Source organism: Gymnoscopelus braueri (genome assembly GCF_963280865.1).
Source record: "Gymnoscopelus braueri genome assembly, chromosome: 10".
Classification (NCBI taxonomy): Eukaryota; Metazoa; Chordata; class Actinopteri; order Myctophiformes; family Myctophidae; genus Gymnoscopelus; species Gymnoscopelus braueri.
Genome location: NC_137611.1, coordinates 25,650,107 through 25,674,865, shown reverse-complemented (window position 1 = coordinate 25,674,865; position 24,759 = coordinate 25,650,107). Strand labels below are relative to the sequence as shown.

The window sequence follows — 24,759 nt, the reverse complement described above, 5'->3', positions numbered from 1 at the left end:
GCCTTTTAAATGAGCAGTTAAGCTATATCCTCCACTTTCTGCTCACCAGATACAATCTTGTTAACCACTTGGATGCTTGTCACCAAACTTTCCACATATTTGCCTTTTGGGTACAGCTCAGCTACACAACTAAACCTACGCACTCTCCTCCCAGTGAGTGGAGAAACCTCAAAGCCTTCTCTTTCATATGCTGCATTATCGCCGTGGCAGTAATTATCCATAAAACTATGCCATCAGATGGTTGATGATTTCCAATATGAACCCAATAAATGTGTTTAAAATTTGAATTATCATATTTATGTGGATATGTGTTACTAATAGTGATTATGCTCTCCATGTGGGTAGAAGAGCAAACATCCAGATATTGCGTATTCTGACATATTTCTCAGACATTTCATCACACATTTAATCTGTTCCCTGTCTATGGTTTTCCACTGAACCTGCAGTGAAGGGGGGGGGGAGAGAGAGAGAGAGAGAGAGAGAGAGAGAGAGGGAGGGGGGGACAATACTGGATGAGATTATGAAGCATGTCTGTTAAAGCATGTCTGTTTGATCATCGTTCTGTTTAGGTGAAGTTCTCTACTTGGTCTCTTCAGTCTCTGACAGCAGATATACAGTATAACCTAATCTCTTTTCCTCACCCCTTTCTTAGGCATGAATAGGGTAGAGATGTGATGGCATTAAGTCGATTTAGTCCTTGGTTTGCAGTTTCAGCCTTAATGCCATCTTGGCTCTTCTTCAACAGACTCGCTCCATTTAGATTTTGAAAATATAAATGTACAATGCCTTCCTATTTATTTTCATCTATCCATCATTTGAAGTTCATGCATAGATTTACCCAACAAATAATGCTTGTTTATTCGCAACCCCATAGTTTAGTGTCAAATATATGGGGAAATGCAATACAACTTGTCTGTATTAGCTTGAAATACAGAAGATATCGGTGACAAAGGGCAAGATCTGAGACTATTTGACATGCATTGTGATTCCTCTCTTTCACATCACCGTTGTGATATTTCAACATTGCTCAATCTAAACCTTTATTCAGTGCTATCCGGTGTATGGTGACATGCAAAGAAAAGCCATGATAATTTATTTTTGAATATCAGCTGACATTTTAAAACTTACAATAATATCCCTTTGCTTTTACAGTTGATGGACTTGCTTTGATGTTTTTTCCCCCACTCTCTTCTAAATCAGTCGACGCAACTAAAAAGGGAAAAAACAGCAACAACCTTCTATTCTACTTGTTGCATCATGACTGATATAGAAGATACCATTTTCAGCTTTTGGATTCTTGCTTATTGTTGATAATACTACAGTGTGATCTTGATTTTTTTGTGTGGAGTTCCTACACAACCTCTTCCATCAAAAGGTTTGACAGACTGCAATATCCCTTGTGTCACAGTGGAGCAACATTCATCAAAAGCATAAACCACCACTATCAATTGTCAATTATACTATGATAAAAGAAAATCAGGGAATAGTTGGGTACAACACACACACATCCAAGCAATGTGTACGTAACTGGGAGGTAATATCAGTGTGAGCATAATTGAGTATGTTCTGCGATATTTTATATATATATATATATACCGTATATATATATATATATATATATACCGTATATATATATATATATATATATATATATATATATATATATATATATATGCGCCTATACAACCTCTTGAGAAACATTGTGAGGCTTTGGACAACAAAGGACTGAAAATATCATATATCCTTAGGTGTTACGGTGTCAGAAGTAGTTAAGACAAGTGAAAGGCAGTTTTAGTGGCAAAACTAGCCCAAGACTACACATGGCAATGTTAAATCGCATTCAGCCTGATGAGAGTGAGTCCCAGCAGCACTCAGCTCAGTGGGGGGTTGTAAACATTTACACTAAGAGCCTGTCCAGTGCACATGGTTGTTGCTTGCCAGCCACCTCGGTATCGAATGTTGTGTTACATATTTTGTCATTCAGGCCTGTCCCGAAATTGTAGGAATCACACCATCAATTTATGAAGAAGCCATCCAAATGTGACAACAGGCTTATGCTAAATGGAGAAAATAGAGCTAAACATTGTTAAAACACCCCTAGACCCACATGGTAGAGTGCTCGACAGAGAGCTGCTATGCACCCCGCTGTGAACTGGGAAAGTGATGTTGGTGCGGTTCCTTCTCCATGAGGTCTGCACCGTTCTTGGGACCCGATTTGAAGCCTTTTTGAAGTCTGTTTCCTGTAACAGTCTGCCAACATTAACTAATGCTTACACAAAAGCAAAATAAGAAAAGCTCAAATTGATTTTTTTTTTCCTGATTTGTGCTACCGCATGCAGATTACCAAATCCCTATATTTATTTTTGTGATCAATAGAAATATTTTAAATACAAGTCAATAATGTGTTATTTTTCCCTGCACACAAGTACTATGCAATAATTAAAAGGTCTTTTAACAGTACGCACAGACATCTTCATTTCCGGAAGGCTAGCCAGTCTTCTTCAAAACTGGCAGGTGGTCAGTGGTGTAATGAATTGAGTTTTTGTCCTTGAACTAGGGGAAGTTGTTTTCTCTTTTCTAAGGGAGCATTCTATAGGCGAACCCATCATTTACATTTCTGAGCTTCCGCAGGAATCCACAGATGAGGCTCGATGATGCTGGCACTGCCAATCTGCAAAAGCCATCAACAAACAAGACAATACAATAAAATATGCTTGGGATCAATCCTTTATTGTTTCAAAACTCTAATATCTTTTACAATACAGTCATTTATCATTACATGTGTGATTTGATGGGTAATGTACAATGTCTTCCAATAATGAAACAGTCACAAAGTATTCCTTTCTACATATCAATATACTATGATAGCGAGAAGTTTTGTGCTGTTGACTTTTGTTTTTTTTCTTGATTTTTCCACAGCTCAATTACTTCCCTTTTCAAATCAACAAAAGCATCGTTTTTGAAAGTGCATTTCAAGGATTGCAATGACTACTGTCAGTCAGCCATAATTTACATTTCAATATTAACAAGAGGGCCATACTGGTTTGTGAGTAACAAACAGCATTAACTAATCCTACTACAACATTTACCTGGATAAGTAAATCAAAGAAAATATATCAATATGCATGCCATGAACATTCCTCCATAAACATTTATAATAAATGTATATTTTCATTTGAATTATGTTGATATTGATACAGTATTTTCCACAGAAAGGACAAATGCTGATAATGAGAACTAATATTTAACATCCAAATACCTTTTGTTCAATTTACACACAGGTCAGATGGCTTTATGCCACAGTGTATAGGGCAATGCCCTAATAAGGTAATAGCATTTGGTCCACAATAATTAATTTGTGTTAAAAAAAAAAAGAAAAAAAGAGAGAGAACAAAAAAGAAAAAAAATGTGGGAGTATGTTGGATCTTCAACTGAAAACCATAGCATGACTACGACCTCCATTCTTTCAGTGTTCAAGTTCTTTCAAATTTCAAGTTATGAAATACGGTGTGAAGATTCTTTTTCCAAACCTCTAAGCAATATAAATATACATAGTAGCTCTTTACTTGGCTATTATACTTTCCTGTTCCACGGAACAGCTTTCACTCTGTAGAATTTAGTTCCCAGTGGAACTTTGAACCTGTTTTGAGCCTGGGAGAGAGAAAGAGAAACAGCATCTGTTCAGAGTGGTTTGTAAAGACATGAGACACCTGCATGGATTGAGTATTGTCCAAAAACTTAAAATAAATAATTTCAGTCCAGACTAGTTTCCAAATATCTGCACAGGTACTTATATTTAAAATAAATCTATGTATATTAGTCATACCACTAATTATAAAATATGTTATGGTACACCGGTATATACTGGATATATGACATTTTGACAAATGGAATTTAGTGCTTAAATTCTGTAGAATACCTTTTTTGCCTGGCAATATTCCTTCTCCATCACCTTCCCAAGAACCCATGGCCGTCTTGTACTCCCTGATGCTAAACAAAGAACACAATTCATCAAACCAACCATCTTATGAACACTACATTTTAAATGAAGTCACAGCCAACAAGAAAACAATGGAGATACAGGACATAACACAGCATTTCGGAGATCCCCCAAGGGTCTGTACTTGGTCCCCTCCTTTCCGAATCTCTTCACTGAAAATCTACAAGCTCAACACATCACAATGTGCCATGTTGTGAACTTGCAGATCAACTAGTTTCACTGAATGTTCATCCATTTTAACATTTGAATCCATCTGAACAGAGAGCAATAAAAGTGTCTCAGTTGCAGTTCTTCAAACAAATGTGTTGTTTGGGGAGTGAAACCAACCTGGTTTGAGGTCCAGTGCAGTGAGAGACTCCGAGTGGAGGAAGTAGAGGGTGGGTCCGACAGTGAACAGTACATAGTTGTCATGCCTTTCATCTAGGATGATCAGAACCAAATCGCCCACCTGGAAACTAAAACATGGACAACCACAATGCAAATGAATGAAATTAGGCTCCGTAAAATGCTAAAAGGTAATAAAATAACATACAAACATTTAAACAATTATAGTAACGCATGTACCGCATTTAAAAATGGTTAGAAATGGTGCTGGGTTAAAAAGGAAAAGAGGGACAGTGTTTATTGACTTACTCTCTGATGGCAATTTTCTCAGAATGCCGTGATGACACCGAGGACATGCTTTGAGACATCTAAAAAAAATACACAGGTGTGGGAATGTTCAACATATGAAATCAACAGATGTTACAAATAGTGACTCAAAAGGAATAACTTACTTAAGACAGTCATCTTATTTCTCTTATATGAAATCTGCAAGCTATGTTTGTGTTTCTATATCTCCATTATTATTATTATGCTTACATCACTCTCACTTTATTTCAAGGCAATTTAAAGACTTGTGAGACTTATGACACCTTTACAGGTAGTCATAACAATGTTCCTAGTCATTTTCCATAACCAATATGAAGCACATGTTAGTTATTTGTGCACTTTGACTAAAACACACCATTCAGAGCACTCTAGTGGTGTTCTTCCCTATATAATCCATTCATCTTTATTGAGTCATTTGGCCTACTCTCCTGGGTCAGGATTTTACACTTTGATGCTACTGCCACCTAGTGCAGCAGGGGACTCATTGAAATAAAAATTAATGCATAATACATATTAAAACCTACCAGCCTTTGACTGAGGCGCTTATTTTCTTCTTCCTTCATATGTAAAGTCTGGAAAAATTGAAATTAAAATTATAAATATAAATACTAATACCAAAACAGGCAACGTTAACATTATTTGACTCATGTAACTAGATGGATATTTGTATTTTATTTGTACTTGCCCTCTCTAGTAAGAGTATCCGCTGTTTCTCCTCTGACATCATCAAAATGTTATCACTGGAAAGAGAATAAAAACAATTCAGATGATCAGGAACAGTAATTGAAATCAGTAGTATGGTTAATTATTAAGGTTTACAGGATGTTTAATATATAAAGACAAATATGATGAGGTATTGTTGCTTTTGTAATTTCATTTGACACCACACACTTTTTATACCTTCAAATTCTGCATGCTAATACCAGGGACTCTTCCCAGTTTATTTTCATCTGTTTTCAAAACAAAGTCATTCACCCCTGAACCAGTCATAGACATAGACACAAATGATACTGCAACTATCTATTTTCTTGTTTTTTGGAATAATCTTTTATATTCTTTTTACATTTTTATATATACAACAAATTGACGTGATGTGACGCGTTGAGCTTGTAGATCTAATTTAGCCATTTTTTTACTTTTTAAATTTGAAATTTAAAAACCTCCCCCCAAATTGATTATTTTAGTTAAAATCTATATTTTAATAATCAATTAAATCAATAACTTTGATTAACTATTGCACCCCTAAAATGATGAGCAAGAAAATATTGAGGTCACACAGGTTGTAATGGCCTCGACAAGGACGTGGTGAAGCAGACTTGATCAACTTTGCAATTTATGTTATTGTGTAAAATAACTTAACATGTCCTAACCTGACTTCAATTAGGGTCAGGATTAGACATTTTCTCTCTCGATCCATGTTTCGAATTTGTAACCATGAGCAGTGTGAAATCTTTCTTCAACCACATAAATGCATTATTTATTGGTAACAGACTTCAAATGATCTCAAGCTTTCTATTGCTACATTATATTGCACTGTTTAAATTAAATGTCATTAATTAAGTTAAACATAGTTATAGCTATTCTTTTCTACATCTCAACCAACCAATGAGCAATTATGAACATTAACTCCAAAATCGAATGCCATACCATGGCCAGTTTGGAGCACCTCCTTCACAGAGAGTGTGTTTAATATTCCAACATAATTGCAGATACTCAGGTATTCTAGCCAAATATTATTGGGGATAATCGGGTCCCTTTTAAGAGCTGGCTCATGTTAATGCCACACCACAATATCCCACATAAGCTGGAAAATATGAATTATCTGTATTAATAGTTTTCTGAACTTTTGTACTGAAATAGCCTTCAGATTGTTTAATATTCTTAATTGGAAACATACCCATATGATGGATACAACCATGTTTTTACAACTCTTTCACATGCACTTGTACACCAGCGTGACTTCACAGATCATTTTTTTGTCTGACGTTAGGGGCTGCATTTAAATTGACAAAATAATATCAGAGACAAAATAGCATTTTGTCTTATGTTTTCAGGCTTATCAGTTCTACCATATCTACTATAATCATCTCTGAGGTCAATTCCTGCAGTCATTGTTCATTGGACATCAATTTGTGCATTGGGTAGATGCTTACTGCACTGTCACTGCCTCCACTGCCGAGTCCACGTGTTCATCTTCTAGGATTGCTGCCACAGAGGCCAATCTGTCTGGGTCAGATGGGGGCTCCAAGGAACAGGCTCCAGCGACAGGCACAGCCCTGGCTGCTGCCCCGAAGCCACAAGCACCAGCATCTGTGGCCTCGTGGGCTGCGGGGTTAGGCATGAAGAAGGCTGAGGACACCAGGGCAGTACCACGAAGACGGTTCAGCTCCTCCTCAAGATGCTTCTTCTCCTGCATGACGCTGGCTCTGTCCTCCGAAAGAGTCTCTATCAGCCCTTAAATAGACAACAAATAAATTAATAACGATTAATAGCTATATTCAGGGGAAATACCATATATGATGATTGATTGAAGCAGCACAGTTACATTTAGAATACTTTGTCTAAAAGGTCCGTTCAAAAAGGTCCTTGCGGTCTTGTTTCCAATGAGGTCCTTGCTATTCAATTCATAGACATATATAGTGGCATCAGTTCAAATATCAATACAAAAAAACAGAAAAAGATAACAAAGATAACACTATGTACAAAATGCCTACTTTAACCTACCAACTACAATACCAATCTGAGCAGAGATTAGCAGAACCACTGATTGTGGCCATTTGTGATCTGCTGTAATGAAATCAGTTGGGTGTCACTGAAAACATACGTAGATCACAATGCTACATTTATAATTGATGTTAATAGAACTTGCTCCGTATCAACAAAACACCTCCATCCTACTCCTCCTGTTCAACACCGTGCAGAGAGTTCATGTATACTCTCAAAATTGGCCAAAAACGAGGTTAGAATATTCCCTAAAAACACATATATATTATTTTTAATATATAAATAATATAATATATTGTATGCAGGCTGTTTTTACATCTCTTTTTTGGTTGAGTCTGGTCGTTAACACTGCCATCATTGACAAATGGAGTGCCCATTTTAGCTTGACCAATGTTATCATTTTGAATCCATTAAAATGACGTGTGATTCAACGTTGCGTACATGCAGTACAGCATTGCGTTCTACTAAGCAAGTCTGGGTTTGTCTGCTGTGAGGAGTCTGTGATCTGCAGTGTAAGGTTACAGACTCCCAGAGCCTCACAAAGCGGTTTATTTTTTATTTGTATTGGAATCATAATTTTCACAGTCAAATATTTCTTTGTGTTTAATATGGATACGGAATATTCGTTAACAGTTCGAATAGACGGCCAAGACAGATGGAGTCAAACTCCGAAACTCCACGGTGGTGGGCAGTTACTTTACCCCTGCGCCACCCGAGCACACAACACTTAATATTTCACTAACATGTTAAACACAATTTAAGGTACCCACACATTTTCTATTACAAAACAGCCAAAAAGAGACAACTTAACATTTGCACAGGAAAGATGGTCTTCCTTTGGAGCAATATTTATCTTTCTTCCTTATTTTTAAGATATATTTTTGAGATATTTATGCCTCTATTATTGATAGGACAGTAGGCTGACAGGAAATGGGGAGAGAGAGATGGGGATAGCACTCAGAACAGATAGCGCTGTCAGGCTACATTGTAGCCTGGGTGGGCCGGACCGCTACACCAGCGATCCGGGCCAACATTATCTATCTTTATGAATACAGGCATATACATAGAGGCATTCAACTCTTCACTCAAAACGCTCAGTATATGTGGAAGATACCTTTGTCCTTCTCCTGTTGCTGGGTAACCTGCCGCAACTTATCTGTGAGCTCATTGATGATCTGCTCTTTCTTCAGCTTCTCGCGGGTTAACACAGTGTTGAAGTTAGTCTAGTGGGGGGGAAAAACAACAACAACAAAAAACAGGTATGAGAGACTTGATCACTGTCTAGCATAAATCGGATACAGGATAGCAAACAACATAACAATAAAAACAATATAAATGAATACATTAGGTATTGATTTCACCCCAAATTTCTAATCAATATCAGTCAGTGAAGTAGTAAGTAGCCTTGGGAACCAAACACACATCGGTCAGTGAAACTAGAAGATAATTATGTAAAGTGAACCATTATTGCAGTTAATTGGCCTTCCATCAATATTCCTCTCAACAAGATGTGAAAGGCACTCTAAAATTATGACATCGAGGGGAACTAAAATGTCTCAATCTATGTGGTCATACAGTATGATAAAGAATAACAGATTAGATTATTCATGAACCATTGCCACATTGTATTCTCAAGACTATTGTCACATGCCTCTGTGAAATATACTGTGTAAATATAGCTCCAGAAAATGAGCTTGTAGGGTGTAGTTGCTGCAGTCGTCAAGAGGCTAGAATGTGTTTGCGCTCATGGAAGGGCGGTATGTTTACCAACACTGGGTCTCCCTCAGGCAGTGTCACAGACTCTAGTGTCAAATTGCCGTTCTGAGTGCTCTCGTGTTTGTGCAAGGTCATCACAACATTCTGTGTACTATAATTATGGTGTGCACATGCAGGCTAAGCCACAGGCCTGCATTCTACAATGACTCGTGAGGTGCATCTGGTGCATGTAGTACAGTGAAGAACCGGTATGTTAAACAAAATAACAAAGTTTCAGGGCAGTGACACATTGGTTTCCGCCATTACCAGTGGCGGTATATTAAATTGAGGAAAACATCTGCTGAGTGTGAATTGTTTTCCAGGGAAAAGCAAATGGGACTGGATGCAAAATCATATCAACAGAAATGTTTCAATATTTTTTATTAGAAGCATTACAAAAATACTTTTACGCAATCCACTGACGATAGTTTAATGTATGGTAATTTGCGTTTGTGGTGCTAGACCCGAACCAGCGAGTGCAATGGCCCGACATTCAGGGTTTGTGCAATTCAAAAGGACTACCAGAAGTTCTAAACAACATATTAGAGATTATTTTTATTGCAGCAACTAATATGCTCATTTATATGAATTTGAAGTCGCTTGGGGGGGGGGGGGAAAGAAGATAACACAAACCTGCTGCTCAGCGATGAGTGATGTCTTGAGGTTCTGCATCTCATCATTCTTCATCTTCTCCAGGAGTTCCATCTGGGACTGCAGGGAGGCCCTCTCCTGCTGCAGCTGCTCCTGAAGAGCTGAGTCCAGGGAGAGAGCAGCGCAGGCCTCTGCCCTGCCCTCAGTCTGTAGGGACGAGCATTCCTCCCTGAAACATGTACAGTACAGTTAAATACAGTACAGTGAAATATGGATCAAGATCAATTTATCAGGGCACGAAGCAACAGAATTTACTTATTTTTTTATTCTGTCTTTTTTACTTCAGCCTTGTCAGACTTCATGTCTGTCAAGAATATTAATTCCATGATTATGTGGGTTATAATTGAGGTGTGCTTTCTATCGACTTCCGTGTGTTTGTCATTGATAGGCAGGCTTCTGAACTGTCCAAAGCCCACCAATGAGACACAGTGAGTTGATGAACATTGGGCCATTTTATAATGAGCATTATTGAGGACCAATTATAGGAAGTTACGGTTGAAAATGGGTGAATGCTCCTTTCACTTAGACACCACTGTGGATGCTGCCAGAAGGCCGAACAAAAAACAGGAGGGTCCAAATTAACTCCAAATGTTTTGGTTTTTGGTACACAATTTGTATTAGAACACTAGAATGTGAAAATGTCTCACTGGACTCAGTGTGTATGCTTTTTTCTGCAGAAACTTTGCATGTGATGTATTTCCGTATTACACTGGTGTGAAACAGCTTTTAGTCTCAAGGTTTTCAGTCAGGTACCATTTTCCTATCGATAAGTTCATAAAATGGCTTTAGGCTTTGACAGTAAAGACAGAACAAAGGGGGTTGAACTTAAAATTCTTTGCAATGAAACAGCATGCCCAACTCTGCATGTGATGAGTTTACTCACCCCTTTGAGGACTTTCTCTCATGAAGCTCATTTTCAAGTTGTTTAATTATGTCTAACAGTCTCTTCTCCATCTCCTCCTTTTGTTGCTCTAATTCTTTAAAGGCATCTGGTGACACAACCTCCAAGGCCTCTTCCTTCTCTAAACTTCTCTGGGCTGCTCGTCTCTCCTGCTCTAATCTTTCAGAAGTCAGGTCGTACTCTGCCTGTAGATTGCAGATAACAGTCCTCAAGTCTTGTTCCTGCTGCTGGAAACCCTTCAGCTGCTCTTCCTTTTCTCCGTGCAGAGCAGCCACTTGCTGGTCCAGGTCTCGCTGGAGTTTCTGTTGCTGTTCAGCGTGTTCCTTCTCAGCATGGAGGGCTTTCTGCTGCCGGGAGGAGAGTTCACTGCGCAGCGAGATGCTCTCCTTCTCATGGCGGTCCACCAGCTCCGAGATGCAGTGGTCCTTCTCAAGCCGCATGAGAGCCCTCAGCTCCGCCAGGCCGCGTTCATACTCTTCATTTTTAATCTGCAGCTGTCTGTTGAGGTGTGCCACCTCGTTGCTGAGGGCTTCAGTTTGAGCCTCCACCTGGGTTTGCACGGCCTCGGCCAGCTGCACTTTGGTGTCCTCAAATAGCACCCTCAACTCCTCAGTCTCTGACTCTTTGAGGGCCAGCTCCACCTCGAGTTTGCAGCGCAAGTCAGCCAGCTCAGAAGCACGAGCCTCCAAGTCCTTGATCTGACTCTCCTTCTCTCTTAGAGTGGCGATGTGACAATGGTCCACCTCGCTTAACTTGCTCCTGCTCTCCGCAGCAAGGTGTTCTAGGGCCTCCTTGTTCTCCCTGGAAAGGGCCTCCAGTTGGGCCTTGTGTTGCTGCGCCATTCTGTCCTCAGACTCCTTCAAGTGGGACTTCTCAACCCCCTCCATCTCCTGTCGGAGCCTCTGCTGGCCACGCTCAATCTCAAAGTGCATGTTCTCCAGCTGGCTGGTCAAAGAGTCTCTGGAGACAGTCAGAGTCTTGACCTCTTCCGCTTGCTCACTGATTCTCTGCTCCAGGTCTATACTTTTCTCCTTTTGGCTGCTCTCCACTTCCACCCAATGCTCCTTCTCGCTCTCCAGCTGAACGAGCTCCTTCTCCTTGCGCTCCAGGAGCCCCTCCAACTCCAGCATGGCCCGCTGGATATCTTTGACAATATTTTGGTTGACTTGGTTTTCCTCCGTCAGGTCCTGGACCTGCTTCTCAAGCTCTTGCCGGAGGGAGAGAAGCTCAGCTTCTTGCTGCTCTCTCATGTCCGATTCATGCGTTTTACGGATGGTGTCCACAGCGTTGCGCACCTCTACGGTCATGTTCTTGAGGTTGAAACCAAAGTCCCGTTGTTCTTTTAGAACCAGACCTCGGAAGTGGCAGAGGTCGTCTTTGACGCTACTCAAGTTGGTCTGCGACTCCTCTGCAGCAAATCGGTATTTCTCAATGGTCTGCTTCAGGGACGCCATTTCAGAGTTCTGCCTCTCTAGTGTTGTGTTATCCTGGATACGCTTGTTGTCGATAGCATTGATGACTGAGGAGTACAGGGACTCCACCATCATTTCGGGGCTTGTGGGGTCACTGATGGGGTTGGGAGAGGTCAAGTGCTCTTCGATTACAAACTCATTAACAGCAGACATGAAGTCAGATTCGGGGCTCTCTGCCAGAGAGTCCAGATCAAGGGAGCCCTGCTGAAGGAGCGGGTCCATGTTAGGGTGGCCAATAGTTTCGAAGTCAAAGGTTTGAGCATCAATGCTGTCGGGGGACAAGTCTTCCAACGTGGAAGGGACAGGAACCTGTAGGGGCAGACAGGTGAGCCCTGTGAGGCCCACCAGACTGAGCGAGGAGGGGGTTTTGGAGGAGGTAGGGGTGGTTGACCCAGCTGTGCTTTCGGATCGTGGTGTGGATCTCTGAGGACAGAAAGGAATGAGGAGAATATGTAAAAAGAAAATTAATGATTTGGAATTTAAATAAATGCAAAATGTAAACATTTATATATGCCCTGCCTTGTTGTTAGCAACACTGCTAGCGATGCTAAGCAGCGTAGCAATATTAGCGGTCTGTGCTAAATCCTCCTCGACAGTATCATGTTCAGTTAATCCACATTCAGCTATTCCACCTCTGTACTCTTTTTGGTTGAATCTGCCAACCACTCCAGGATATACAGTAGATCCTGAACATTAAACTTAAAGTTGCGTGTCTTCCCACAGTACCTGTGGAAAGCCTAGTTTCTATTTACTGCTCTGTGCTCAGATCCGGTCTAAAGCCCACCAACTGCAGCTGGTAATTGTAAACATGCATGCAGACAGACCGTGTCTGTATCCTCTCTAAACCAGATGGATAGTAAAGTGCATACTGAACGAGTCGCAAGCAAACAGTATAATAACATTAAATAAATAAGCAAACCCATTAATTGAGATTAGAACATCAATATAAGAAATTAACATTCAGACCTTTGGGGCCAGCCCTAGTGTGTATTAATGCTAATTAAGAGATCTTTACCCTTTGTTCGCTTAGTAGATCGGTGATAGTTTGAGACATCTCATCCACACTCTGTGCAGCTTGGACCAGGTGGTGAAGCATCTCAACATGCTGATTTAAAGGCTCAAAGTCACACAATGTGGGAACCCTAGAGGGAAAATTTAATCCAAGGAATTTAATCCTGTGAAATACAATGTGTTAGAAAAATTCATCATGCACAATAAAAAATAATGAGAAATAATTTCAAGACGTTTATACATTGTCTGGTCATTTCACATTTATAAAAATGCAGAAATGCAGTCTTTACATGTAGAGTGAAAGCAGAGCATAAAATATCCATTTGCTTACTAAATACAACCACACTAAGATCACTTGATTTAGAAAAGGGCAATACACAAGATGATAAATTGCTATGCCACTGATAGAGACTTCAGGTACCCTTATGTTATGACATGGTCATGTCTTAAACTAAGTCACTGATTTAAACAGCAACCGTGTTAATTTCGTCAACTATAACGAAAAATGTTCGTCTACAAAAAAGTTTCACTGATGAAAACTAAATAAAAACTAAGCTATGATGACAAAAACTATGACTAAATATATTGACAATTTCGTCAACAAAGAAAAACTAGATGAAAATGTTAGGGAGGGACTTAGGTATAACTAAGACATGTCATTTTATGGCATAAAACGCATGCAACCAAGCATAAATGTTATGCCTGGTTGCATGCACGTGTGTCACGCTCCGAAAATAGCCGATCTACAAGCTCACAGCACGTCTGCGGCGCGTTGTGAGCTTGTAGATCAGCTTGTAGATCAGCTATTTTCGGCTATGATCGTATAAATCAGGCATTACGACGCCAGATAAATATGTTTTAGTCAACTAAATTAACTGTAGATTTTGTTGACTAAATATGACTAAAACTGGCATTTTATTCAAAAGGCTACGACTAAAACTAAATCAAAATTCTATCAACATGAACACTGCAGCAACTTACATGAGGAAAGGCTGCACCTCTGTGGGACAACAAGACTTCAGGTACTGCAAGTCATCAATCGAAATGTCTGGAAGCTCATAGTCAAATCTTCTGGGCTTTCGAGTCTATAAACAGTGGGAAAGACAGTGCAAATGGAGAAAACAAGACACATTAAAATGTAATAAAAACATATTTGAAATTCATAGTTGTTCAAAGAGCATGGATCCATTAGTTCTTACGCAAAATGACGTGGGTGGCCATGAATCAAGTCCTCTAAACAGGCGATTTCTGAGGAAAGATTTCCCTGAAAGAAAAGAAGCAAGGGAATGAATAAATATGTTGTGAGACCTCAGGTCCAGGTTGGAATCACACTGTGTTGTGTTTTCAAAGACGTGCTGGGCTCTACATGCCAAATAACATCTAAGAGCGATCCAAATAGACTTACTGAAGAGTCTCCCAAATGTTTCCCTTTTGTACTTCTCAGCCTCATAGAGTTTTTTCCCGTCCTTCACAAGAGCACAGGCCCACTGAAAAACAGAAAAAAATAAAAGGTTGCATTTCACAGAAAATTATCTTTTACGGTTTGCTAGAAATACTGAAAAAAATAAACAAAAAACTGCAGCATTTTTTACTGTTGTCGAGTACTACAAGAGGTTTATAGACCGTTTAGTTTAATCTATTTGAAAAGTAATAACGAACACAATAAAGTCCAGGACTGATTTATTGTGGTCCTCTTACACGTTTCAAATACATGTCAGAACACATGAGTAAAAAAAAAAAAGTCAAGATGTGAAATATTACATAAAAAATGTTTTATATGGACTGCCATAGAACTTGATTTTGATCACTGCCTTCACCAACTCTCTTCATACATCACTATCAATGTAGCCTACTCACCTATCTTAACAAGTTGCAGCATTGGCCTAAATACAAAGACTACCCTGATTATAAGATGCCCTCCCATCATTTGTTGTTAACAGTTTTTGAAGACAAAATCGATTTAAAAAAATAGTAAATAGTAAATAGTAAAAATTACTATTAATACCGTGCGCACACAGTATTTGGGCCAATATGGTAAATACATAACACTAATTTTCAGGAGGACACAACATAGCAAGTATTGGGGAAGAACAGTTTTTTGCACTGCCTCTTGTGCAAAAAGCTGAGGAAGAAATATGAAGTTATGTTCATGCGTTTAAAACGTCCTATTTAACTTAAGACTGTTATGCAAACTCCGTTTCTGTCACCAGTAACAGCATTTCCAAGTTGCAACTGACCTCTCTATAGTGGCGTATGAACATTTTCCTCCTGACGACTTCCACCACTGCCAGACAGTACATCTGGGGTACAGTGCTGAGGGCCTCCACCACCCTCACTCTCTCCAATAGCTCGGTTAGCAGCCTGAGCAGTGCCTGAAGTTTCTCCCCATCCTGGTCTGCGTGGAGCATTACATAACAGCACCATCTAAAGCAATCAATCAAGATATTAATCAATAAATCAATCAATAAACAAATAAACTTACTTAAGTCAAGTTTGCAAACATGCTTCTTCAAGCTTGTTTGCATGGCCTGCATTTTGTCATCTAGGTCCGATTCATTTGCATGAGTATGGTTGTAAAGTGATCACTGGCGGTATAAGGGTTGATTTTTGCAATGCAAAGAAGAGGTAATAGATGAGGGGAAATAAAATGGTTGAAGCTTTACTTGAGACGGACTTGAAGGTTGTTTGCAAGTTCTTGTTTGGCAGTGGTGCACTTCTGTTTAATGTCCAGCAGCTTCCTGTGGTTGGTCAGCATGATCATAAGCTGGTTGGCGTGACTCAGACACAAGTCAGGCAGAACAGATGTATCCTTCAGGTTCTCAGCACGCTTCTGATTGGCCAAAAATCCCTAATAAAGAGAGAGACACACACAATATAGTTAAAAAACGATAAAACAGACACTTTGAATTATAAGCCGAAACCTGTTTAAAGCTAGTTAAACTTTGGTAGAATATTGTTTTATCATTGTTGCTTCTGTGCTCCGTGAGTAAGAAACTGATTCCATACACTTTCTTGTGTGCAAGTGGACATTTTCACCTAAGGGTGGTACAAGAGGAAAGGCCATGGTGTCACCAAAATCATCATACTTGAGGGAGAAGGTACACAGCAAATTCAAGGTCAATCCAGCCAGCAGTTTTCGAGATACCTTTTGGGTACTTAACTGTTGGATGGATGGATGAATGGATGAACCGATCAACAAAAACTACCTTGTTAAGAAACCTGCTGCTAGTGGGGCTAAACAAACATGTACCAGGACAAAATGTTCCATATATTGGCAGAATCTGTGTTTTTGCAATGGTGCAAAATGTTGAGACCTGTCTAACCACACAATACGAGTAAATGGAACCACAACTTCCAGTTCATCACTCAAAGATAACAGAAGCAACAGATAAAGATGACGAACAATATTTAAACTTATATAATAGCACACACCAGGTAGCTATTCAACCCAAGGTTCTACCAAAATTCAACAATGCTTGACCAAATGTACTTATGTGACTAGGCTTACCTGAGCAAGTTCTTTCTGTTCATTGACCAACTTCTTACAGCTTGCAATCATTTGGTCTAGAGCGTACAACCTGTCCTCAAGCCCCTTGATGGCTTTCATGTTTTGATTATCTAGTTTGGCAATCGTGTCTCGACAGTCTGCCAGGAACGGCTGAATGATCCGTGGGTCAAGCTGAAAGAAAGGGCAGGTCAATGATGACTCTCTAATGACGTTTCCTTACAACTTTGAATTAAGGCACTGATGACTCTCTAATGACGTTTCCTTACAACTTTGAATTAAGGCACAATGACAAATAATAATTAATACGTATCTTGTAAATCTAGCTCTATGAGGACAGGCAGAGTGCTCTAATGGGGCCCTATGCGTTCTTGCCTGTGTGACATATAATAGAACCAACTCACCCTGTTGATGGAGTCAAAGCACTTCCTCACGACTGATTCCACGTCATTGGGCCTGTCTTGAACGTTGATCCAATCTAGTAGTGTGACGTTGAAGGAGGGTGGGTTGGCCGACTCGGGAGTGTCATCCTCCTGTAGAGCAGCCCTCAGCCCACCACTGTCGGTCATCTCATTTGTTTCCTGGTCTTCGGTTGGTAGGGATGCAGTTGCTCCCGGTGCAGAAAAAGATGCAGGTAACTTGGTGGTCTTCTGTGCATCGGTGGCGCAGCGCACAGAGTCGGTAGATTTCTGATCCTCTGGCTCGGAGTCCTTGTCTGGGGTCGAGCCGGATTTTTCAACGCTCTCTTTGTAACTGTGTCGTGTCAAACATTCTAGCAGAGGTATCTTGGCCATGACAGAGACCGCCGTCCCTAGCCTGCAACCACAGAACAAAATACATCAGTGGAAACCTCCAACACAACAGTGGTGTAAAACTGGTGGCCACAGACCACATCAGGCCTGCGAAGGTGCCCAATCCAGCCTGCGGGATGATTTTGGGAAGAAGAAAAAAATATTCCCAACCATTTATTACATTATCTGTATAGCAGTCGCTCTGACGCTGCTACCAATGTATGTTGCCTGCTTGTGCTAGTGTTTTACCCAGCAGCTTGTGTGTACTTGTGTGTGTACACAATAGATGGTGAATGGTGATTGACGGCAGTTAACCACCCTACTGTGCCTACTGCGCACAACTCCAGTCTATCAGTCTGTCCAACTATCCAAGAACGACCCAGTTAATTCCCCCTCTTTGCAGTCTGTGCGTATAGCTCATGGAATAATTACAACATGCCATGGACAGGTACAGTGACAAAATATCATGACTGAAAGGTGAGTTACAAAATAGTCTTCATGCTGGAAAGAAAATAAGCTTTTCAGCTATAATCAGTGTCCGTGATTGCTGGTGTTCGGTTTGTTATTTTACTTGTCAACCATGCACTAGACGAGAACAGAACTGAGAAATACAGGCACTTCTACTATTTATCTTCGTAAAATTAGGTGCAATTGTGTAGTCTACGTTTACAATTTGTTTAATTAGTTCTAAATTTGTCAAATGGTTTATAAATGGAAATGGTGAGGCTACAAAAATAATGTTTTTCTTCTTCACAAATTTCATGTAGCCTGGGACTGTAAGTTAAAGGAACCTTTCACCCATTTTCAACCTTAAACTAATAATAATAATTTAGATCTATTTGATCCCGCAGGGGAAATTCAGTTTTCAGCTTCACCCAGTTGGGCGTCAAGTGTCTTGCTCAGGGACACCTCGCCGGGGCTCGAACCTGGGACCTTCTGTTTCCCAGGCAGCCTCTCTACCCATTCAGCTATAGTGGCTCCACAATAACTCTCGTTATAAGATGGCACCATTCCTGTCTCCATGCTGTGTCTGAGAGGTGGACTGTGGACAGTTCAGAAACTTGCCAACCAGTGGTATCATCAATGGGGATTCCAATTTAACAGTAACTACAGCTTTTCTCTTCCTGTTAAGTTAGCATGCTGAAATATAAGTCAGTATGACAAATAAAAAGTTTGAAATCTTGAATGACCAAACCTGCCTACAAATAATGTCATTGGTAGGCAGGTTTCTGAACTGTCCACAGCCCACCTCTGAGACGATGAGCGAGTAGAGAGAAATGGTACCATCTTATAAAGAGCATTAGTGAGAACCAATTATATGAAGATACAGTTGAAAATGGGTGAAGTTTGATATTGCACCGTACTATTTAAAAGAAAACATTAAGCTTCTAAGTGATCAAACATTTCAGAGAGTAATGTTAGCAACGCTACATATGCAGCAATTAACCACCATCTAGTGTAGTAGTGCTTGACATTCGGAATAGTATGTTATAAATGTATAAATGTCCACAGCGTAAAATATTGTATTCTGAAGACATCACTTACTTTGTGAGTTTGAATTTAATTTCTTCAAAGTCCTGCTGATAGTGTGAGTATTTGGTGTCAAATTTCCAGAGCAGCTTCTGATAAGACAGGGTGCAGTCATCCAGGTTAGCCATAATAGCAGCCCAGCCTTGGTGTTGGAGGTGTTCATCATGAACCAAACGTTCACAGAAAGAACAAAGTTTCTTGGCAACTTCAAACATTTCCTGGAGAGACAAAACAATATGAAAAGAAGCTAAACAACCACCGTTTATTTTTTATAGGAAATTACAAATTTTAAGAAGGCATCCAGCTCTCTGACTAACCATATTGATCATAAATAATGAATAGCATTGATTATTACCTGAATAAATTTGTCAATGTTGGCTAAACCTCATTGTCATGATTATTTTTCTCATTAGCAATTGCATCTTTTCTCAGACTATTTTCAGCAGACTTTAAAATCGATTCACTTCAAAATGCATTCAAATGCAATGATAACATAACTGGCAAAAAAGTGTCACAAAGTTCACCGTGCTGTATTACCTATTTCAGGAAAATGTCAAGTTTCTGCAATTGATTTTTGTACTGTACCAATTACTGAAATTAACGGAATCCAACCATGTTATGCTTTGAAAAATAGTCGGCAGTCAATGGGCTAAACATGCCAGACCACCATAACGGTGGTCCTACAGTATGTCTCAAATGTGGGAAAGACAGCTATAGCAAAGTGTATGTAATTACCACAGCAAGTTGTGTTCGTGAGGCAACCGTGTGAAAGACAGCTGGCATCATTAGAGACTCTTCCACTTTAAGCTCCATCTCGTTCTCAATGGAGAAGGTGGTTTTAGGGATCGTTGGAGCTCGATCAGACAAGATCATCTCTTTGTTAAATAGGAATATGGGGTTTGTGTCCTAGAAATCAAACAACAAGCAAAGACTTTTGAATATAACATAACTTATGCTTCTTCTAGCACACAATACAATATCTTTACTTGGCATGCAAGTGCTTCAACCTATTTCTCTGGATGAAAAGTCACACACACTTCAAGGAATAGGACTACAATGAAATAGTTGAAAAACTAAATCCTAGATCACTCGGATCATCTTAAAAGGTCTCTTAAACTAAGGCCGTCACGATACTCGATATGTACCAAAAATTGACGTTCAATACAGTGTACCGAAATCAAAAGCCTTATCGGGATTCTCACGCTATTTCATTATGTCTCTCCCGCACATGTGTGTGCCGCGTGGCGTCCAAGGGAAGCCACGTGCTGTTGTTGTTTTTCTGCACATTCCGTGCATTCCTGTTTCCGATGGGGAGAAAGGAATGCGCTCTAATGTTGCATTGTAGAATGCAGTATGCATTACCTGTCATTTACCCATCTGTCAAGTAAAAAAAGATGACAGCCAAGAAGAGCTAGGCCATGTATAATTCATTGCCTGCCTTAACTAGAAGAACAATGTGCTCTTCGTCAGAGCGCAGATTACCGTCAATCGCCGCTAGGCTGGGTTGTCTATCCAGGGCAAGTAAACTTTGGAAGTCTTTTCAAAGAATGTTAACTAATCTTCTTAAAGAATCTAAAAATCTAAAAATGTCTTAAAGAATCTAAAAATCTAAAAATGTCAATGACAGTTGATAAAACACAAAGTTTCTATTATTAATATGTTGAACATTTTATTATTCTAGATTCTCATTTGTAATTTATAACCTTATTCAAATAAAGTTATTTATTGAGTAAAGTGTTTCTTTACAAATCCAGAGTCAATAGCCTAATAATTACAATAAATTAAAAACTTCAATATCGAATCAAATCGTGAGCTTAAAGTCGAATCGTGGATTAGGCGTATCGTGACACCTCTATCTTAAACTGATGTTTATACTCTGAGACACACTGTTGCATTGAAGTATTTGTTTTGGTACCTTGACTAAAAACAATATTAAGATATCTGTGTGCTCCAGAATCTTCTTTTTCCAACAAATTATCCTAACCTACAGTGGTGTGGTGCAACAGAGGAACAATCATATTGCAAAACTTACAGTGCCAGCACTGTAGCTGCAGACGCGCCTCTCTGCAGCCATGCACTCCCCTCCATTGACAACAAGGACTTGATGCTGGGTTGCAATCTTATATTTGACCTGGATGGCATGTTTAAGGTCCAGCACACTAAAAAGGAATAAGAGTTAAACATTTTCAGATAAATCAATTCATCATTCAAGCTTGGACAAATCAAATATTGTTATGCAGCATGTAGAGCATTTGTTAATATTCAAACAAAAATACAAATATAATTTGACTGCCTTACGTTTGCACAGCAAGTTCTGTGTCAAATGTTAGCGTGATGCCATTGTTGACCTGGAACACATACAACTTCATGTTGAATCTTCCAGAGATCTTCACTCTTCCTTAACGTGATCATTTAGTCATTCAAAGCCACCCTGCAACAATATATGCACAAAAAGACAGTGGACAAATGGTAATTACAGTTTTTCTATTTTGCTTAGGATTGCCATCATTATGGTTGTTGGTTTATTAAAGGTCTTTACACACCAAGGGCATGATGAATAAACAATATGAAAATGCTAAATACTCGCCAGCGAATATTACACATCAAAATGAAAAAATGCTTGCTTTATTGCTGTCTATTATTCACATTCTGTGTGAATGTAGTAGTCATGACACGAACAGTTATAAATATATAATAAGGCCAATTTAATCGCACATGACACATTAAGGGTAGGTCGGCTTTCCCTGGCTTTCTTTGTGTCGAAGTGTCGTTGAGCAAGACAGGAGTGTGTGTGTGTGTGTGTGTGTGTGTGTGTGTGTGTGTACACATGTGAAATAGGTGGATGTAACTGACTTTACAAAGCACTTTGGATAAAGGTGCTAAAGAAATGCAGAACATTTACAAACAACATTTACAGACAACAATTAAAAGAGTAATGATCGCTCCTGTTGTGTTCCTGGTTGTCATGGAGACACTCATACTATTTGGGCTATTATATTACTAAATGGCAGCTTTCAGTTAGTTGTTCATGAAATAATGAACATGGGTGATATTAAGCATCAAGTATCTGAAGCCTGCTATTGCCACATTTTGCACATAAACCTGGCACACAGGTGGAAGGATACATCTAAGCAGGTCTACGTTATTGTAAAATGAGTCGTGGTGTTAAGCAGTATACTGGTTACATGGCTGATGAGCTGAGTCACCATGTGCTTGGTTAGGTTACTGGGCTGGCTACTATGAAGTGTTCACCATAATTAACGTTAGTTAGTAGTGACAGAATATTTGGAAAGAAAAATAATAATAATTACTTGGATTACACATGTGTCAGCCAATTTAGCAGCATTCAAACAAAACAGTTTCACCACGACCACATAGAGTGTGATGATAATTTACCCGAGCTGTCTTTCTCACGAGGCCTAGTTAAACATTTAACACTGGCTAGCGTGGTGACGGTAGGCATCTAGCCACATAACTGTCTGGAGAAACCACTAAATAAACTAATTGAACAGCTGCCATTTATATAGTAAGGAAACACAAGGGCGCTAGCCTGCTACGTTATAACAAACTATTACCCACGTATTACTTCAGCTATCTGATCCACAAGCTCATAGATGCGACGTGTGCTTGAAGATCTGCTATTCAGTACATTTAGAAAAACGGTATATAACATTTAGAAAATGTTAGCAAATGTTTGGGACGCCAGGCTTCAGTGTTTACCACAAAACGGCCTCAATAATCATAACAGCGCTAGCGCCCGGGTTTGGGTTAGACAGATAAACACCTTTCAACATAATAAAAAACGACACATTCTCAGCTGGGGAAAATGAGTCATTGTTGTCGGGCGGACAACAAGATCAAACTGAGGGTTGACTGGGGGCGAAGCAAAGGCCAGCAGCAGCTGTTGGCATCAAGCTGGTCAATGACACCCACTAAACTGATGCTGCCCAGCTAATATTAGCTAACCAGGCTAGCGTTATGTATCAGAACAACGTCGACAATTTTGGCAGATAAAACATGACCAGCAGCAGAATGACCCAACGAGACATACTGCTGTTCACGTGCCGACGTGCTTTCGCCGTTGAGGTCTAAAATGAACGGCTCCGTCCGTCTTACCTTTCTTTGTTTACTCGCATCTCCCCCTGTAGTCGGGCTCCACCTTTGACTCGACGAGCTAGCGAGCTTGCCAGAAAGCAGCTAGCTAGCTACACAGCTGGTGTAGCTTGGCATACATAGAGCAGGCGAGCTAGCTAATGTTAGCTAGATTAGACGAGCCTAGCAACCGTGGCCAGCTATTTATTTTATTTTTGAAACGTATCTTTTTTTTTTATTATCTCACAATCGCACCACACTGCTACCAACTAAGCACCTATTACGACATGGCGTCAAGGCTGAGGATTTTCCTCCCGATGTTGTTACACACACGAGCTACAAAAGCTGATGTTGATTTCAAGTAGCAAGCTAACGAAGCTAACTGTCTCACAGGTAGCCAGTCTGTTTTGTTGTTGTCGTCTGGTGATGTGCGACCCACAAACGATTGGTTCACTGCTATTGCTGTTCACTGAAACGGTTGCAACACTGCAACTAAACCCAAACTCCCTAACAAATCATGGAACTGGGCTTATAATTTAGCTACGTTTGCTGTACTTAATTCCCACTACAATTAGTTCCTTATCCGACTACATAAAATACATTCCCGAATCCCTGTTCTTTGGGCAAAATGTCATTACTTTTTGCCCACTTCCACACCATACCACCCATTTATGAGACTGCTTTACATGTGGAAAATTATTGCCGTTTCGGTCAAAACATAGGTTGTAAAATTATCCAGGTTAATCCACTTTAAATGTATTTTTTCTATAAAATAAAAATACACCAAGGAGCTCAAAAAGCACGTCTTGCTCGCTTGCTCACCTGTATCGGCTCCAGCTCCAGCTAGTCTGCATACAGTTCACTGGCTCCCGACAGGCCAAGAATCGCTCACCACCACCAGTATCCTCAACTCACTGCAGTGCAAAGCCCTCTCGTAGTCGTCTACATACATGTATGCAACCTTGCTGAGGAAGCTGGCCCCCTCTCTACCTCTCCGACTCTATGGCCCCTCCAGACCCCCACCATGTCCCCTCCCACTGCCTCAGGTCTGTGAGGTGAGGAGGTTGGCACCTCCTGGAAGCCGAAACCCTGAGGTGTTACCAGGGCATTTCCATGTGCTGCCTGTGGAACGCACTCCCTAATATCAAAGAGCCTCTCTCAATTCAATTCAATTCAATTCAAAGGGCTTTATTGGCATGAGAAAACATACGTTTACATTGCCAAAGCAGAAAGCATAATACAACAATACAGCAATACAATCAAAACAAAAATATGTACATTTGAAAGTCAGAATCTTCAATAGATCAATTTCTATGTACCAAGATCACTGGGTGCAGTTATAGTGCCGGAATATACCCAATGATTAGTCTTTAGGGTGGTTGTGTTCCGCTCTCTCATCCTTCAAAACAACCCACAACAAACACCCATCTCTCAGCCCAACCCCCCCCCCCCTTTTAGTTACTTTTTTAAGACACATTTTTATATTTTTGTTTTAATCTTCTACCTAATACATGAGTGGTTTCAAAGGGCACACATCCCCCAAAAGAGTCAAAATTTCCATCACAACATACTGTCGTCACTGTACATTTTGCTCAATGTATTCTGGGAAAATGAAAAAAACTAAAAAGCCTGTTGTGTTTTGCTGCAACATGAGGAGGGGTGTGGTTAATGTAGGC

At 39.9% G+C, this 24,759-nt stretch overlaps 1 protein-coding gene across 3 annotated transcripts; it reads right to left on the bottom strand.

Moving 5' to 3' along the window:
- Nucleotides 1-2,709: 2,709 nt before the first annotated feature.
- rb1cc1 (RB1-inducible coiled-coil 1) lies at nt 2,710-23,931 on the bottom strand. Of its 3 annotated transcripts, none has more exons than XM_080440653.1 (23): nt 23,906-23,931; nt 21,290-21,422; nt 21,024-21,150; nt 19,727-19,897; nt 19,007-19,209; nt 17,075-17,486; nt 16,674-16,844; nt 15,829-16,013; nt 15,403-15,589; nt 14,571-14,652; nt 14,365-14,429; nt 14,147-14,250; nt 13,170-13,329; nt 10,665-12,577; nt 9,764-9,950; nt 8,490-8,598; nt 6,805-7,105; nt 5,337-5,391; nt 5,176-5,223; nt 4,634-4,692; nt 4,328-4,455; nt 3,920-3,990; nt 2,710-3,651 (listed from the first exon to the last, which is right to left on the bottom strand). In XM_080440653.1, exons 2-23 carry the CDS (start codon nt 21,358-21,360, stop codon nt 3,574-3,576), a joined length of 4,887 nt encoding a protein of 1,628 aa, XP_080296779.1. In that variant the 5' UTR covers nt 21,361-21,422; nt 23,906-23,931; the 3' UTR covers nt 2,710-3,573. The 3 variants fall into 3 exon arrangements, with proteins under 3 accessions (XP_080296779.1, XP_080296778.1, XP_080296780.1); XM_080440652.1 differs by lacking the exon at nt 23,906-23,931 and adding an exon at nt 23,108-23,489; XM_080440654.1 differs by lacking the exon at nt 23,906-23,931 and adding an exon at nt 23,108-23,489 and having other exon boundaries at nt 13,170-13,296.
- Nucleotides 23,932-24,759: the final 828 nt, after the last annotated feature.